At 37.4% G+C, this 18,800-nt stretch overlaps 3 protein-coding genes and 1 pseudogene across 4 annotated transcripts; 1 reads left to right on the forward strand and 3 right to left on the reverse strand.

Annotated features, from left to right (window-relative positions):
* Positions 1-1,751: 1,751 nt before the first annotated feature.
* Positions 1,752-7,347, reverse strand: LOC147929440 (uncharacterized; annotated as a pseudogene). Its single transcript, XR_015578917.1, has one exon. The product of XR_015578917.1 is annotated as an uncharacterized LOC147929440 (transcript).
* Positions 1,911-3,240, reverse strand: LOC147929441 (uncharacterized). The gene is made up of 2 exons (XM_087480613.1): positions 2,837-3,240; positions 1,911-2,715 (listed from the first exon to the last, which is right to left on the reverse strand). Exons 1-2 carry the CDS (start codon positions 3,238-3,240, stop codon positions 1,911-1,913), a joined length of 1,209 nt encoding a protein of 402 aa, XP_087336739.1.
* Positions 7,348-9,642: 2,295 nt separating the features above from the next.
* On the forward strand, positions 9,643-13,083 carry LOC104736618 (uncharacterized). The gene is made up of 2 exons (XM_010456632.3): positions 9,643-12,406; positions 12,534-13,083. The coding sequence occupies exons 1-2, from the start codon at positions 9,802-9,804 to the stop codon at positions 12,950-12,952; spliced, it is 3,024 nt and encodes a 1,007-aa protein (XP_010454934.1). The 5' UTR covers positions 9,643-9,801; the 3' UTR covers positions 12,953-13,083.
* A 29-nt stretch (positions 13,084-13,112) lies between these two features.
* Positions 13,113-14,299, reverse strand: LOC104736617 (early nodulin-93). Its single transcript, XM_010456631.3, has 4 exons — positions 13,967-14,299; positions 13,825-13,886; positions 13,471-13,546; positions 13,113-13,323 (listed from the first exon to the last, which is right to left on the reverse strand). Exons 1-4 carry the CDS (start codon positions 14,052-14,054, stop codon positions 13,220-13,222), a joined length of 330 nt encoding a protein of 109 aa, XP_010454933.1. The 5' UTR covers positions 14,055-14,299; the 3' UTR covers positions 13,113-13,219.
* Positions 14,300-18,800: the final 4,501 nt, after the last annotated feature.

The raw sequence follows: 18,800 nt of genomic DNA on the forward strand, positions 1-18,800 counted from the left end.
AGGTGATTACCAGCACTTCCTCAATCCCCTGCTTCAATGCCATGTGGTCACCGAACCTATGCATGGTTAATCTATCAATTTCGGAGAAAAATCCCAATCAATTGCTGCTCCAACTATCAATCCATGTAAGTCCAGATATGATCCTTTGTTCCATGTGTTGAAGCCATATTTTAGCCAATGGTATGATCTAGTTTGCGTATTGTATGGTTTCCATTTGAGAAGTAATTCATCATTGTAGCTATGACTTTGCTTTAATTCCCTGAGAATCATGGTTCTAGTATTCCGTTTGGCCTTGTATTTTTAACCCTCTTGCTGGATGTTTTATGGCATATGGATCCTTCTTCCAAGTTGCCTCTTTGTCTATGGCTTTGGTCTGTCCAAGGTTAGTTTTCATTCTGCGGCAACTATAGAAAATATCTTTAATCCTTAGAGCACTCTCAACCTTGTTCGAAATATTGTCAAGCTACTTCTCCGTGTACTCAAACTGGCAAGATGCTCAAATTTGACCCCTTCACTAACACCAACTTGTTTCATGACAGTGGCTATCTCCTCATCAATAACTTGATTATGGAAGAGGTTGTCGACAATCTTAATCTCATAAGTATCAAGTTTTCTCAAAAATTAGGTTCAAAACTCTCAAAAACCTATTGTGATTAAACCTATCCTTGCTTTGTTTTATTGTTGTTTTGGCTTTATGCCTTTAATATATTGTAAAACTGTTATATCAGTGACTAATGATATCAAGCAACATAGTGGAATGAAATTTTCTTATTGGGAAATGTTCTTTTATCTTGTAGTTAAAGCAATGCTTGTATGAACCTTATATCATTTGAGTAATCAAATACAAGTTGTTTGACAAAAAAAAAAGATTATAAACATTCAAGAAGATAGAAACACCTAAACATAATCTTTAAAGTATTAGTTTGTCCAACTATAGTATTTAAGAGAACTAAAACAAAATTTTAACAAACAATTCAATATTCGAAAAGTCTTTGAACTTGACACACAGCAAGGGGGTCAGCAAGCGCATCTATCTCTTCTAGATATTCAGATCGTTGAATTGACGAGTCAACGTTCAAAAACATACAACGTGAGTACATATTAAATTAATTCTAACATACCCATTGAATTGCAACGTTTTTAATTAGTAATTAATTATTGTATTCTATTTTATTGAATGATTGTTTTTTTTTCTCCATTATATATTGTTCTAGCAAATACAAAATTAGACAGTAATTTTTGTTTTTTTTCTTAAAGAAAGTAGACAGTGACAATTTATTTTACTTGGATATTAGTATTACGGAACATTCTAATAGATAAATATAAATCATGAATTTTTGAACTTTTGAACATTCTAGGAACATTCTAAAAGATAAATATAGTAGTCCGCATAATATTTAAATGTGTGGTTGGAAAAAAAAAATATATAGTAGTCCGCATAATATTTAAGCTAATTTATGAGCTTTTAAAAAAACTCATTTTTAGTTCATAGTTGAGGTTCGATTGGTTTATTCTCCCATTTGTATTAAAAATACATTTGTTCTAACAAACCTAAGTAGTTTCTTAACCTCTATAACGTAATATTGATACAGTGTAGCCAATGAAATTTTTTGTTAATTTTAAAAATGATCTACATATCGAAATATTTTTGAGATGAAAGTTAGAAATTTCCTGTTAGTTTCCTCTGTCTAGAAGTTTATACTAGTGGTCTAGTGCGATCGGTTGCAACTCCACAAAAAAAGATAGTGCTAGTGTTAAAATATTATCTATTTATTTTGGCCAAATTAACAATAATTACCGCTAAGATCACTATTTTTTTTTTCGTCTCAATGATTCCAATATATTATAACGGTTAAGTTTGACACAATACAAAAGGGAACAAGACAATCGTAAACAAGGAGCCAAAGTTGCTAGAATGACCTTAGGTCCGATAGAAAAACACCTTGTAACCAGAAAAGGTAGCCTTGAGCTACATATGATTGTGGTCGTTCATCCCTTATGACACTCTTTGCTATCAAAAAAGTTCCAAAGTTGGCTTTTCTTTGTTCTACTACTACCCTCCAATCTGGTAAGTGGGATAAGGATTGATGGAGTATCTCCGACTGTGATTTGAAGTTTGGCCAAGCTGGTGGCCTGATGATAGCACCAACCAAAGCCTTAGTCTCCAACGCAAAAACCACTCTGGGTATATGTAAGCTTTTCATGCTCTCCATTGCCCATAAACTAGTTTGCAGTTCCGCTTCCTCTTTAGAATCAATATTCGCAAAGAACGATCTGCTATGAATTAAAACTGTACCTTCATGATTTCTCAGAACCCAGGAAGCCCCACTGATGGCTTTCTCTTTATCCCAAACAGCGGCCACATTACATTTTAACCACGGCTTGGTTGGTGGTCTCCAATTCCGAGAATGTTCTGGGTTCTCATGATCTACTAAGCGTTCTTCTTTCTGTTCAATCTCCTGTGCTTGAAACCATTCCTCTGTATCAGTACAAATCTTCCTTACCATATCTCCAATGAGGAAGACTCTCCCTTCAAATACCAAATTGTTCCTGTTTTTCCATAGTGACCATAGGATCCAAGGAAGGGATCTTCTGATCTCTAAGGGGAATTTAGAGTTCTTTCCCACTGACAGGACCAAGTGGAGATTCTGATAAATTGAAGCTTTATCAAAACCATTTTCTGGTAGCGGGATCCCAGCCACAACCCAAACATGTCTAGCAAAGGAACACTCAAAGAGCAAATGGTTTATAGTTTCACCTTCCATCCCACAAGTAGAACATTTGTTATCTAAATTCATTCCCCTTGAATTTAATCTTTCTGCCACTGCTAAAGCACCGCTTGCAGCCCTCCATATGAAAAGCTCCACTTTTTTTGAATTTCCAGGTCATAAAATCAGGGGAATCGAACACCGGTTTGGACTTTTTGATCAGGTACACATCTCTTTGGAAAAAATGTTCTTCTAGCCTCTCCAGACACCAAACTCTGGTTGCTGGGTCTATAAGCTCATTGACTGAAAGTTCCAGGTCGATGAGAATGTTTTTCATGAGTGGAGCTCGCATCTCACCGTCTTCCAACCAAGGAGAGGTCCAAACTTTCAAGGACTTACCATTGCCTACTCGTTGTTTTAAACCTTTTTGAAGCAAATTTCTCCCATGAAGAATGCTCCTCCATGCATACGAAGGTCTCCTACCACAGCACGAGGACATGAAAAGTTGATCCGGGTAGTACCGACTCTTCATGAATTGTGAGAATAATGATTCCGGTGTTTGTAAGAGCCTCCAAGCTTGCTTTACTAATAGAGCTTGATTGAAAAGCTCAATATCTTTGAATCCTAAACCCCCTTGATTATTTGCCAGATATAATCTATCCCAAGATATCCAATGTATTTTCCTATGGTTTTCAACTACACTCCACCAGAAGGAGGCCATAACACTTGATAAGGAGTCACATGTACCCTTTGGCAATTTGAAGCAAGACATTGCAAACACTGGCATTTCCATTGCAACCGTTTTAAGGAGGATCTCCTTCCCTCCCATGGAGAGTGATCTAGCAAACCATCCTGAGAGCCTGTTTTGAGCCGAACATTTAGGTATTCTAGCATTTCAGACTTTGAACCAATGAAACAATCTGGTAGACCCAGGTATGTACCCGTTCGCCCTTCATTTTCTATACCTAGGATGTCTTTTAGACGCCCCTTTAACCCTTCCTCCACTTTGGAACCAAAGGTAACCGACGATTTCTCCAGATTGATGGCTTGACCCGTTGCTTCTCTATATATCCTCAAGATGTCCTTTATAACCTTACATTGAGTCTCTTCAGCCTTGCAAACAAATAAAGTATCGTCGGCAAACAGAAGATGATGGATTGAGGGTCCATCCTCAGCAAATCGAACACCATTCAAAGATCCAAGCTGTTCTGCCTTAGTTAGTAAATGTGTAAGACCTTCTGTGCATAAGATAAAGAGAAATGGCGAGAGAGGATCGCCTTGTCTGAGCCCGCGGTGTGGTACTATCAAACCGTGTGGTTGGCCATTTATGAGTACCGTGAAGGTTACACTTGTAACACATTTCATCACCAAATCGACCCAAAGAGGATTAAACCCCAAGGCTAATAGCAAGTAATGCAGATAGCTCCATTCTACCCTGTCAAAGGTCTTGGACATATCCGTTTTTATAGCTAGAAAACCTTTCGAAATAGCTTCATGAGTTCTCAATCCATGCACCACTTCATGGGCTATGGTGATGTTGTCCAAAATTAATCTATCCTCCACAAAAGCCAACTGCATTGGGGATACTAACTCAGGGAGCAGCGGTTGCAATCTTGAGACCAGAATGTTGGAGATGACCTTATACACCACCGAGCATAAACTGATAGGCCTTAAATCTGACATTAAAACTGAGCCAGTCTTCTTAGGAATTAGATTTAACTGAGTGAAGTTCCATTCCTCTTGGAATTCACCACCCTCAAAGAAACTTAGGACTTCCTGCGTAAGTTGATTCCCCACAATGTCCCAATATTGCTGAAATAAGAGGCCTGTCATCCCGTCCGCCCCCGGAGCACTCGTCGGATTAATAGAGAATACAAACGATTGTACCTCTTCTTTTGTTACCTTGGCCATTAACAATTCATTCATTCGTCCATTTACTATGGGCATAAAACCTTTAAAGAGCTCCGATGGATCATTTAGGTACGACGAGGTGAAAAGTTTTTGAAAGTAAGAAGCTTCTATCTCCCCTTTTGAGGCTTCTACTCGGTGTATGATCCCCTTTTCATCCTTTAACGCTTCTAATCCATTTTTAGCTCTATCTGCTTTAACTGATGCGTGAAAGAATTTTGTGTTCTTATCTCCAGAATTATGCCATTTCTTTCTGCTTTTCTGAAGCCAAAAACTTTCTTCTTCTTTGTGAGCCAACACCATTTGTCTCTGAAGATAAGCCATTCTGGGAAAGGAGGGATAAATAGAGGCATGTTCAAACTCAATGTCCTTCTGGATACAGTTGATCTTTTCTTTGGCATTTGTCTCATTTACTCTCTTCCATTTGCTTAAAATACTTCTGCATCTTCTGAGTCGTTGTGAAACTGACTGCCCAAAGGTAGAGCTTGAAGCTTCCCATGCCTGACGAATCGATTCCAATACCAGAGGCTGATTTAGCATACTTTTATCGAATCTGAAAAACCCTTTATAAGTTTCTTGGGATGAGAACAGATTTAGGAGAATTGGTCTATGATCTGACCCTTTCTTTTCTAAAAAAAGTTGATTTGCTGCTGGGATACTTCGAACCAAGCTTTATTCCCAAAGCTTCTATCCAATTTACACTGAATCCAAAGATTGCCTCTTCTACCTCCCCACGTAAAGCTGTTCCCAAAACCTGGATGTTCTAACATACCACAAGCCTTACTTATATTAGCGAAATCAATGAAAGATATTTCATTCCTAAGAGGTCCTCCCAGCTTTTCTCCATTTTGTAGCATCTCGTTGAAATCACCTACCATACTCCAGATTTCTTTTCTTTGGATACCGATTCTAGTAATCTTTTCCCAAACTAAGTGACGAAGCTCGGTTCTTGGGTTTCCATATATACATGTCACAAAAAACCTTCCGTTCCCAAAGATTACACCAATATCCACAACATTCTTATCCACAGACAAGAACTCCAACGTGATGCTTTTTTTCCAAAAGACTGCCAAGCCACCACATCTACCAACTGGTTCTACCGTATATACACGATCATAACCTAACCAAACCTGGATATCTACAATCACATTCCTTACATTCATTGTTTCCATGAGGAACAAAATCTCAGGGAAATGTTTTTTACGCATTTCCATGAGACGTTGAACTGTCAATTCTTGAGGCCGCCCCAAACCTTGACAGTTCCAACTCAAAATGCTCATCAGATACTGGACGGTCCCTCATTTGGTACCACCACTTTTTTCCTGCGCCTAACAGTATTTTGACCTTCTGAAGTACTCATTAGACCTTTCCTCTTAGCATTTCCACCCACTGATGATCCACGGCTAAGAACTGTCCCTTCCAATACTTCCATACCAGCACCAGATACTTGAGGATTTGACTTTGGCTTTCTGCGACTTACATATGGGCGATTTCTTCCCTTCCCTTTCACAATCTTAGTCCCGGAAGAGCTGGCTTCATTAAAGCCAACTGCATAAGCCGTTGGACCAGACTGGAAATCTGAGAAAGAGTAATCATAGTCTACCCTTTCTTTGGGAAACATTCTGTTCCTTTCTGAGTTGATCGCTCATGCCATTAATTTCTCAGCACCACTTAACAATTGGGGAGCATAAGTGGCGACTTCCACATTATCGAAACCAAAAATTGGGCCTTTTCCTCTAGAATAATCCGAGGAAAGAAAGGGGGCAGGCTCCAATCTTAGTATTGTTTTTTGGACCATCGGATCCTTTTCTACTTCTGCTACCGAGTTTCTAACTTTCTCTATTTTCAGGTCTTTGTCATCTTCTTTAGCTAACCTCAGGTATTGCCTCATACCTTCCAGTACATCTGGAGCAATTATTGGCCTTCCTAACAGAGGACGAATACCAACCTGGTCTTCTCTGAGAACACCGTAGAGGTGATCATCTTCTTTTAAAACCAGATCAGGTTTAACCTTTTCCATCTGACGACCCATCTTTTTATCGATGATCAGCTCTTCACGCAATTTGAGGACCAGAGGACATTCTTCATCCAGATGAGTGAGTCTTTGGCATCTGAAGCAACGCTTTTGTACTCTCTCATAGAAGAAATTTACTGTTGTGGAAGACCCATTGGGCAGATTTATGACTTTAGATCTCCTAAGCGGCTTTGAGACATCAAATCGGACCTTAACTCTCACAACGTCCTTATTCTGTGACTGCGTAGGGTCAAAAACCACCTCGAGAACTTGATTCACTAGTTCACCTAGCAGGGTGATAGCCTCCTACGTATAATAGTTAATAGGAATGTTCTTTATCCGAACCCAGAGGTGAACGAATTGGAGTGAGTCAGGAGACGGTGAATCCGACCATCTTTCCATTACCAGGACCCATTGGTCATAAGTTTGGAACCCTTTGTCCAAAACCTCTAGCAAATCATGTTCAAATTTGAAGATGAACTGTAAACGCTCCCTTGTTAGAGCCACCCCTCTGACTCTTCCTATTTTTTGCCACTTTCTTGGCATATTGAAAATCAAACTCGACATACTCTGACAAGATGGATTCAGAAGTCTACCAACTAGACTCAGCACATTCTGATCTCCTGAGCTGAATTGAGGTAGATCTGGCATATCGAACGACACATCGATTTCCTCCAGAGACATCGCCGTCATCGCTTTATCCATTGCCGATGACATGATGAATTGCGAATCGTAACCCTTCTCTTATAGATACCACGAAATATAGGCCCTCCTTAATTAACCTTAAAATGACTCAGTAGACCGAGAATATCAGATCTCAGCTCTAGAAGTTTTTTAGAGCTGATAAGAAAGAACCCTAGCCACCACGAAGAAAGAACTCCAAATACTGACTAAGGATGAAAGCGGTGAAATTAGACCAAAGGAAAAATGTTTTTCCGGTCAAATCTGTATATTTTATAGAAATAGAAAACTCTATCAGAAAAAAGGTTTGTAAGCCCAAAATAGGGAATCGACTCCCACTTTCCACCTACAACTAATATTATCATTATGATTATGTCGATAAGATCACTACTAGTAAGCCTGAAATTGTATTAATGTTAAAACAAATTAAAATAATAATAAAAAAACTTTTGATTTTCCTTTGGTCAACTCAACATTACTCTCTTGCGTATTCTAGACTATAAAAATTAATCAACATCGCAACAGTTCAATTGCTCATCAAAATAAACTTATTCCGATGCCTGTTATAAGTAGCTGTTTACGAATTTGTTTTGTAGGCTCACTTTATCCTGTTTGTAAGATTTCTTGGTTTTGGAGTAATTAGTTTTAATCCAAAAAAGGAATGAAGAACTAACATTTTAATAAACTCGTCTAATCCTACTAGTCTACTAGAACAAACAGAATCGTATTCTACTATTCTAGATTATAGATAACTTTGACTTTACTTATGACTTTTCAAATGGCACTTCGAAGCAATTTAGTTTAGAGAAATGGGGGTGGCTTATTATTAAATTACTCGTGACTTTTTGTTTAGTACTACTGGCGTATATGATTCGAACACCGCTAGTTTAGCATTTTATAGCACTTCCATTTCCCATCGCATATGTTCTTCTAGAACGCATCGAGTATCAATGATATCAATAGTATTGATGCTTAACCAAGACTTAATCTATAATGTTTTAAGTTTTAAATATAACCAATTTTTTTTTAAAATTATATTGCGTCTACAAAAAATAATAATAAAGAAACCTAAATATTGAATAAATAGGAATGATTTTTCATAGGAATTGTAGGAAACTTTTTTTTGTTAAAGATATTCAATTTATAAAATATAATGTTCAATGGGCTATTTTCGGAGTAGGCCCATACAAAAATCCTAAGGGATCTAACTCATTTACATCTAACCGAATTAAACCGATGGAAAACAAAACCGGTCGGGTTCACGTGCCAGACTAACCCAGGGACCGTGAAACCCTAATCTACAAACGAAAAACTCGTTTGCAGCCGCCGTCCACATATGCGGATGCTCAACCGGAACAGGACCTCCGGTGAGCCTGGACGACGGTAACCGAACAGAGATAGTGATCCAAGATCCGATGCCATCCCGCCACCGTAGAACCGTTTTGAGAAGGAGGAAGAGATCCGATCTGTCCTTTGTCGTGGAGGTTTTCATGCTCAGTCGTGAGAGAGAGAGAGAGGCAGCAGGGAGTAGATAAGAAGACCTTCGACGGTGGCTTAGCTTCGCCGGATCGGAGACTACCTCCCCTATCATAACCGATCCCGTGAAACCTCCAGAATCTCCGGTCTCCCGATCTATCTACCTTCTTCTCTCGTTCCTCGCCATAAATCTCCCTCTTCCACTCCGCGTAGCAACGCCTCTGGTAGAGCTCTTACCATCAACATCTCGCAGATTCTTCTCCTCTCTACTGCTCCCTTGATTTCGTCCAACAGCTTCGCCGGGAAGATGCAATGAGTCGCGAATGAAGAACCATGGACCGAGGGATCCTCACCATCAGCAGAATCGATAGAGAACCCGACGTCGGTGCACGTGATTGTGATCCGAAGAAGAAGAGTTTGAGAGAGAAAAAATCCACATGTAGGAAAGTTTCAGAGATGTTTCATCAATTTGCTAAACAATCAAAAGAAAACAATTACAAAGACTATACAAAAAAAGGTCAGACCACACAATTAGATTCGCAATTCGTAATTGTTGAAAACATCAAACAGTCACACACTCACCAGTTTATCAAAAGTATCAATATCTCTTCTTTTTTTTTGAATGAAACGTATAATTTAGAAATCACATGTTCACATGTATCCAAGAAAAAAAAGAAAGAAAAAACAATAAGATTTTGTTTGTCGTCTAACACATATACACACATAACTAGATTAAAATCCAAACTATAACAAGACGAAAATATAAATCAATTAAACTCTTAAGCTCTTGTTATTAGTCTTATTAATTTCATTTATAACATATTTATATTGTCAAATGTGTTGAAAAAAGGGTGTGACGTACCTAAGTTTCAAATCTCACCTAATATAAACACAAAACCTCTTCCTATAAAAAGTTTATCAAATTTGTATCCCATTTCAGTACACATTCACATAGTCAAACTCGGCTGCCGAAACTTTCCCGGCAAATTCCTCAAACTAACAAATTTATGTAATATGACTCTTTTACCCTTACTCATTCTTTTCTTCGTCCTCACCTCGATACCCTTCTCAGTCTTTGCCCAAACCAACGAACGGTCAACGCTCCTGAACCTGAAACGCGTTCTCGGCGACCCACCGTCTCTCCGGCTATGGAACGACACATCTTCACCGTGCAATTGGCCGATGATCAACTGCATCGGCGGAAACGTCACCGAGATCAACTTCCAGAACCAGAACTTCACCGGGACAGTTCCGACGATGATTTGCGATTTCCCGAATCTCCGATTCCTTGATTTGTCTTTTAATCTCTTCGCCGGGGAGTTTCCGACGGTTCTTTACAACTGCACGAAACTTACGTATCTCGATCTCTCTCAGAACTACTTCAACGGCTCACTCCCCGACGACATCAACCGTCTCTCACCGGAACTCGAGTATCTCGACTTAGCGGCTAACGGATTCGCCGGGGATATCCCGAAGAACATCGGACAGATCTCGAAGCTCAAGGTTTTAAACCTCTACATGAGCGAATACGACGGCACGTTTCCGTCGGAGATCGGTGACTTGTCGGAGCTCGAAGAGCTTCGGTTGGCGTTGAACGATAAGTTTACACCGGCGAAGCTTCCGACGGAGTTTGGGAAACTGAAGAAAATCAGGTACATGTGGCTGTCGGAGATGAATCTGATCGGAGAAATCTCAGCCGTTGGTTTCGAAAACATGACGGATCTTATTCACGTTGACTTATCGGTCAATAATTTAACGGGTCGGATCCCAGATGGTTTATTCGGGTTGAAGAATCTCACTGAGCTTTATCTCTACGCTAATGATCTAACCGGAGAGATCCCCAAATCTATCTCGGCGGTTAACATGGTAACGCTTGATCTCTCTGCTAATAATTTAACCGGTTCGATTCCCATATCAATCGGGAATCTAAAGAAGTTAGAGGTTTTGAACTTGTTTTACAACAAGTTAACCGGAGAAATCCCGCCGGTTATCGGTAAATTACCGAAATTAAAGAACTTGATGATCTTCGGCAACAAGTTAACCGGAGAAATACCGGCGGATATTGGGTTTAATTCGAAGCTGGAGCGGTTCGAAGTTTCGGATAATCAGTTAACCGGGAAGTTACCGGTGAATTTGTGTAAAGGAGGTAAGCTTCTAGGTGTGGTTGTGTATACGAACAATCTCACCGGAGAAATCCCGGAGTCGCTCGGAGACTGTGAGACGCTCTTGACGGTTCAGTTACAGAACAATGGCTTCTCCGGTGAGTTTCCTTCTAGTATCTGGACAGCTTCAAGTATGCATAGTTTACAGGTGAGTAACAACTCATTCACCGGAAAGTTACCAGAGAGTGTTGCTTGGAACATGTCGAGGATCGAGATCGAAAACAATCGATTCTCCGGTGAGATTCCTCGGAAAATGGGAACTTGGTCTTCTCTAGTCGAGTTTAACGCGGGAAACAATCAGTTTTCCGGTGAGATTCCGAAGGAGTTGACTGCTTTATCGAATCTGATATCGTTATATCTCGATGAGAATGATCTCTCCGGTGAATTACCGGATGATATCATCTCATGGAAGTCTTTGGTAACGCTAAGTCTATCCAAGAACAACCTTTCCGGGGGGATTCCTAAAGGTTTAGCATCGTTGCCGCGGTTGCTGAATCTTGATCTATCGGAGAATCAACTCTCCGGTGGAATCCCGCCTGAGATCGGGAATATGAAGCTGACGATACTTGATTTGTCATCTAATAGGCTCACCGGGGAGATTCCAGACCAATATGATAACCTTGCTTACGAGAGAAGTTTCTTAAACAACTCCAATCTCTGTGCAGACAACCCGGTAGTTAACTTACCGGATTGTCGGAAAGTTCTCGGGAAGTCGAAAGGGCTGCCGGGGAATATCCTATCGATGATTCTTGTAATCGCGGCTCTGCTTTTCGCAATGACTCTGTTTGTTACGTTCTTTGTGATTCGGGACTACACTAGGAAACAAAGATCGAAGCGGAGAGGTTTAGAGACGTGGAAACTGACTTCGTTTCATAGAGTAGACTTTGCTGAATCTGACATCTTGTCGAATCTGATGGAACATAATGTGATCGGGAGTGGTGGATCGGGTAAAGTTTACAAGATATTCGTCGAAAGCTCGGGACAATGCGTGGCGGTGAAGAGGATATGGGACAGCAAGAAACTAGACCAGAAACTTGAGAAAGAGTTTATCGCTGAAGTTGAGATTCTAGGAACGATCAGGCACGCGAATATAGTGAAACTACTGTGTTGTATCTCGAGGGAGGATTCCAAGCTTCTAGTGTATGAGTATCTCGAGAAACGCAGTCTGGATCAATGGCTACATGGCAAGAAGAAGAGAGGTGTCATTGATGCTAATAACCTAAATTGGTCACAGCGGTTGAATATCGCCGTTGGAGCAGCTCAAGGACTTTGCTATATGCATCATGATTGCACTCCCGCGATCATACATAGAGATGTCAAGTCAAGCAACATCTTGCTTGATTCTGATTTCAACGCCAAGATTGCAGATTTTGGGTTGGCGAAACTGTTGATTAAGCAAAACCAAGAACCTCATACCATGTCAGCTGTTGCTGGATCATTCGGTTACATTGCTCCAGGTATTGTCTCAACACTAATTGATTATAAGTGGAGTGGTTCATGTCCTTGAATATATTTGATCAACTCATTTATATATATATATATATATATATCATTGTGCGATCTCTAACATTCTGTGTGTTGCAGAATACGCATATACATCAAAGGTGGATGAGAAGATAGATGTGTACAGCTTTGGGGTGGTTTTGCTAGAGCTGGTGACTGGAAGAGAAGGAAACAACGGAGATGAACACACAAACTTAGCAGACTGGTCATGGAGACATTACCAATCTGGGAAACCGACCGCAGAGGCGTTTGATGAGGACATCAAAGAAGCTTCAACGACAGAGGCGATGACAACAGTTTTCAAGCTAGGTCTCATGTGTACTAACACATTGCCTAGTCACAGACCTTCTATGAAAGAGATCTTGTATGTTCTTCGCCAACAAGGAGCTGACGCGACAAAAAAGACTGCGACAGAGGCACAGGAGGCACCTCTGCTTGTTAGTTTATCAGGTCGAAGGACAAGTAAAAGGGTACAAGATGAAGATTTAGGTTTTGTATAATCAATATTTACAACTTTGGTGGTTGTGTGTTTAGAAATGTAGGGATATAGAGAATGTAGAAATGTGTTCAGAAATTGTAAACTAAATGAAGTTTAAAGTTAAAGAGTAAAATAATAACTAGCATCTTGTAACTGAGCCTTTACAATTTTGCTATTCCTTGTAGTAATAATAGCACTCTTTATTTCGAATCAAAGGCAAAACATGCATACAGAAACAGAGAAAGATAAGAGTGATTGATTTGAGTTACAAACAATAAGAATGAGAAATTTATTTAGAGTCTTGCTGAGCTTTCTTGAACTGAGCCTCGGTGTTTTTCCTTGCGCCGTGTAGAATGGTTTTGTCAGCAGTTATGAAGAACGCAGCGATGGAGGCTGTTCCGATTGATCACAAAGATTGAAATCAGGAACCAGAATTAAAAAAAATAACACAAAAGGTAATGGAGAAATAAAACTCCCCACACTCATCAGTGCTTCTACAAACAATGTATTGAAAAGAAGAGTTATGAGAGAGCTAAAAACCTGAAGAAACAATGAGTGCTTGAGCAGTGTAGTTGAGGTTAGCCTTAGCCCATGGGATCATTCGAACCGCAGCTAACTGTTAAGCAAAACAAAGACGAGCTCAAGGTTTTACACACTTACATTACCAAGAATCTGACTCTCTCTACTTGGTGACTCTAAATTCTAAAATCAAGCATTGTTCCAAAAAGATTAAAAAAGGGAGACAAAACTCTAAACTTTGTCCAAAGCATCAACAAGACAAGATACTGAAAACACAGAACACTAAAATCATGTCATAAACTCGGAACATTGAAATGACTAAATATATTTTTTTTTTTGTATTGATAGAATAAATCTGGGAGATGAAATGATTACTGTGGGGATTGCACTGGCGACGGCAGCGACGGCGGCTGCTTTAGCTCCGGCAATAGCTCCGGCTGTAGCATAAATTGAATTTTTTTTTTTTTAATCATTAATTTAAAAGGAAGGATTTTTAGAAAAGGAGAAAGAGAGAGACCTTGTTTGGACGATTCGGCGCGGCGGATCTTATCGATCTCGTCGGGAGAAGCTATGAGGAAGAGATTCTGCTGGCTCCGGTTAACCATTTTCCGACCGGTTTGTTTGATCTTTCAATTTGATTGAGAGACAAAGAGAAAGAGACGGGTCGCGATTTGGTATTTGCTTTACTCTTTTTAAAAGTTCGGATGAGAATTAAATAATTATAAGGAACGCTGGGTTTTCAATAAGTTAGCCAAAATTGAAATATGGAATGAGAATTAAATAGGAACCTTTCGCCAAAATTGAAAACAAATTCTTAGTCAACGAATACTAAGTATTTTGAATAATTTTCGATAGTAAAATGCTTACGTGACAAGTCTATCATTTTTTTTTTTGAGTTACTGTCAAATATATTTAGTTATACAATTCTTATATCTATTATCTAGAAACCAAAGACAAAAGATTTTAATGAAAAGCATACAAAACTTAATATATTCGAATTTCTAAATATTGTAGCATATGTATAAGGATTTTTTTTTAAAACGTCTATGATTAAATTTTTACAATAAAAATTGTTCTGAAACATGAGAAGCAGCGCATATATTAAAAAAGCAGAGCACAAAATAGGAGATTAAACTTCATAAAGATTAAACTGAAAACAGCATAATAAAGATTATGTTTCAAAAAAATTAATTTAAAGTTTATTCTTTTCTAGATTAATAAACATTTGATTTTTTTTTTCTGAAAAAATAACTTTTATTGTACTGAAGATTGATTTTCAAAGTTTGTCCTTCACATGATCGTGACATGTGGCAAATCTATTAATAAGACGTTGACAAATTGCCGAAATCTAATTGATAAATCTGACATATGTCATAATCATATTAACAACTAACTTTGAAAACAACTTCTATATAATTTTGATTAGTCAATAGGCTTGCAACTATAAACCAATTGACAATTAGTAAATTAACCCATATCAACTTATATAATAGTTAACATTCTTGTCCAATTTCTGATGTGGAATATTTGTAATTTTTGATACGTTCTCTCAAAATGATGACATTTGTAGCCATATATATTGTTATTTTCATACAAAGATCAGGTGTATTAAATTTGGGTCATACTGATTGTGGATCAAACTGCAGAATATATGTCCGGAATCTAATAAAATAGTAAACTATGGTAAAGTATTTATGAATTTTAACCTTAGTTCAGTTCCTGTTTGGGTTTTTTTTTTGGCCCACTTTAGATAATTCTATGGAAGCTATTTTAAAATTTGATTACTGATTGTGGATCAAACTGCACAATATATATCGGAATCTAATAAAATAGTAAACTATGGTAAAGTATATATGAATTTTAACCTTAGTTCAGTTCCTGTTTGGGTATTTTTTGGCCCACTTCCGATAATTCATAATTCTATGGAAGCTATTTTAAAATTTGATTAAAAATCCCTTGTCAACTATTGTGACTGATTTTACTCAATTTTACGTTCTGATAATAAATTGTTGATTAGCTGCCAATTTATCGACAAACCATTACCTCTCATGTGACATATGCTTCTTAGCTAGTGCCTCAAAGCTCTTTTGGATCATTTGTGGATGTTTATTGCATTGGGGATTGCCTTTCTTTTGCTTCTGTTTTAGAACTTGGATCCTTGTATCCTTCTCCTTGTACTTGGTTTTATAAGATTGAATCAAGTGGTTGACAAAAAAAAAGATTAGCTGCCGACTAATTTTCACTATTTCAATAATGACAAAAACCCTACACTTTACCTTGCAAGTCTACTGATTGTTTTTTTTTTTTTTTTTTTGGTTTTAAGCTTATCACCACTGCCCAAACGGAGACAAACTCATTCGGAAACTTCGGAACAAAAACAATAATTACAATAAAACATACTTTCAAGGGGTTGCGTTCATTTTTATACTTGACAATCAGAGTTCTTCCTAGTTGTATATGTATCCTTAGCTTCTATTCTCTATAGCAGTACGACTTAGGAAGTGCAACAAACGAAAAGAAGCATTTGCATCATATAACCTCCCTTTGTCAGTCACGACTGCCAAAACTGCTCAATATCTTTACTATACAATGAACGGTCTTGTATCTCCAGCTTTGCCACATGCCGGTTTAAGAGCTGGGATTGTATCATCTTACAAACCACAAGTCGCCCTGGAAATATCCACCATTCACTTTCGCCCTTGCATCCACACACCAATCATCATTCGTTCATTCATTCATTCTCTAGCAAGAGACTGTAACGGCTGAAGTAATAAAATACGTAAACTCACTTGTTTATATTCCACGGCTGAAACGGAATCTTCTTGCTAGCCAATAATGATTCCCTGTGAAAGCAACAAACTGCCAACAGTAGCCAGAACTTGTTAGAAAAAACTGAATATTTCTAAATGGAGCAACGACACTAAAACCCATAAAATACGTTTCAGCATGAGAAAGAATAGCTTACCACGTTGACTAAGGACATGAAATTCCACGGGGCGTAACCACGTGCTAGGCCAGCAGATTGTCTTTGTCCGTGACTAAATAAAACGCATTTCTCCCAGAAGGAAACGACAGAAGCAAGCCAAGAACACATCCAGCATAGATATTGTAAACAACTGGAGCACTGTGAGCAAGACTAGACTAAAATCTCCTAGAAGTAACATCGAAATAATTAAGCCAACAAGATCCTGCAGTATCACAAAAGAAATCAGGGTGAGTGATGGATTAAATTCTTGCAAAAGTTGATAGCATTAAATTCTTTCAAGAGTGTCCCTGGCCAGTATCCCAACATAATGTCCTCGGACAAAACCCACCAGTTACCTCTGTTCCTATCCTAAAGTACGGTCGTAGATAGATCACATTAGAGCTAGTAAGTGCAATGATATTGTAGAGTATGTTGATTATATACCGTAGTTATATTACCCGGAAGACGCTAATGGTGATGTATTATTGCAATGATATTGTAGAGTATGGTGATTATAAACCGTAATTATATTACCAGGAAGATGCTAATGGTGATGTAATATTGCTTTCCTGAATCCTGAGTTACTCGAAACAGGGTTTAAATTATGGCTGCACCTAGGGATACATAATATATTTGTTTGCACAAAGCCTAAGCACAGGAGGTTGAAGCATCCTGTTTTACCATATCCATCTGTCAAAGTCCAATTCCAAAGAGTAGTTTTCAAATTCATGAAACCGAATGCCATGCCTATAGTCATGTCATTTTATTACTTACATCCAGACTCCAGTAGGCGAAGAGCCGTTTACTTCTGTATGCTCCATTTTTTTTTTCTCGGTTGCAAATAGAATACATTTTGTTATTTCAGATTTTCAAATGTTTGCTACTACTTAATAGGCTTACAGTTTTTTTTTTAATTACTTATTAATTCTTCTTATTTGACCAATTTTTTTTTTACTTCTTTTTTAATTAATACTAGGGATCGACCCGCACATACGTGCGGAGTTAATTTCAAAAACTAAGTTTGATAATCCGGTTTGTGAACATACTTTTCTTATTAATGATATTAATTTGTTTTTAATTCGATTTAGATAAAAAGAATGATCAGATCAGTTTTTGTTATCAGTAAAGATAAATGCACTAAAATATAGTAAAAGAAATATGGTAAGTTTATTCAGGACAAAAAAACTCGTCCCGTCCTATAATAATAGATATAAAACCATTCAAAAGATTAAACCCTGTTAAAGACAAACACAAATATTTTAAAGATGAAAATAATTCATGTTTCCTTTCATCATGTCCCATACTGTACTATACGCGTTCTTAAATGCATGTCGCATGAAACAATGCATTCGCAATATGGGATATTCGCGATATGGGAAACATTTTGTATTCTTTAAAAATGGAACGAAAGCGAAAAAAAAAATTCTTGAAGTCCTGTTTCGGACAAACACAATATAATATACAGTATATAGTATATTTATATACCATATGTCATAGTAAAAATATTACAAAATTAATGACTTCTTTCTTCTTATTACTTTATATTTGATTCATTTATATATGATTACATTTTTTTTAATTATAACAAAATATCATTTAATATATTTTATTTTTTAATTTTTATCGCTTTACGTTCGATAAATTGGAAGGAAGAATATGTTACATATAAGATTGCAAGCGCTAATTTATTTTAGTTGTAACATATTCTAGATATGTTTTTTACGAAAATTTATGTTTCCATCGCATTCCATCTCCTTCTATCCCATTCCATATACTTCCATCTCATCCATGTTCATCAAATTCATATTCTCATCTCATTCCCTTAAACTCAGGTTTGTGAAAATTATTAGACAATCACATAATGATTTAAAATAAAATAATATATACTTTTTTCAAGAAAATAATGTATTTTATGAAATAAAGTAATATATTTGGTTTGGCTGATATATTAAATATATTTTATTTTACTAAATCCAAATTAGTGATATACACTAATAATGAGAATAACTACCCATTGTAAAATAGAAAGTTATTTTATAATCTAGATTCGGATCCGCCCGTACGTGTGGGGTTATAATTAAAAGACAAAATTAAAATCATTTACATGAAAATGTCAAATGATGTTACTTGATATTTTATAAACTAATCCAAATATTTCTAACAATTTGATTAGGGTGTTAAATTGGATTTGGATTCAGCTTTAGTTTGAGTTATTTTACGTATATAATCAAGACATATCTATTTTGGAACGGGAAATCCGTTTCGTTCTGTCTCTTCTAGTATCTATGGAAGTATATGAACTTAGTAAAATAAATTACTTCAAAAACAAATCAGGTGAAATTTAGAAACTTCAATGTATTTAAAATCGTTTCTAAAACAATTATAA

The sequence above is a fragment of the Camelina sativa genome, chromosome 13, assembly GCF_030686135.1.
Source record: "Camelina sativa cultivar CO46 ecotype springtype chromosome 13, ASM3068613v1".
NCBI classification, from domain to species: Eukaryota; Viridiplantae; Streptophyta; class Magnoliopsida; order Brassicales; family Brassicaceae; genus Camelina; species Camelina sativa.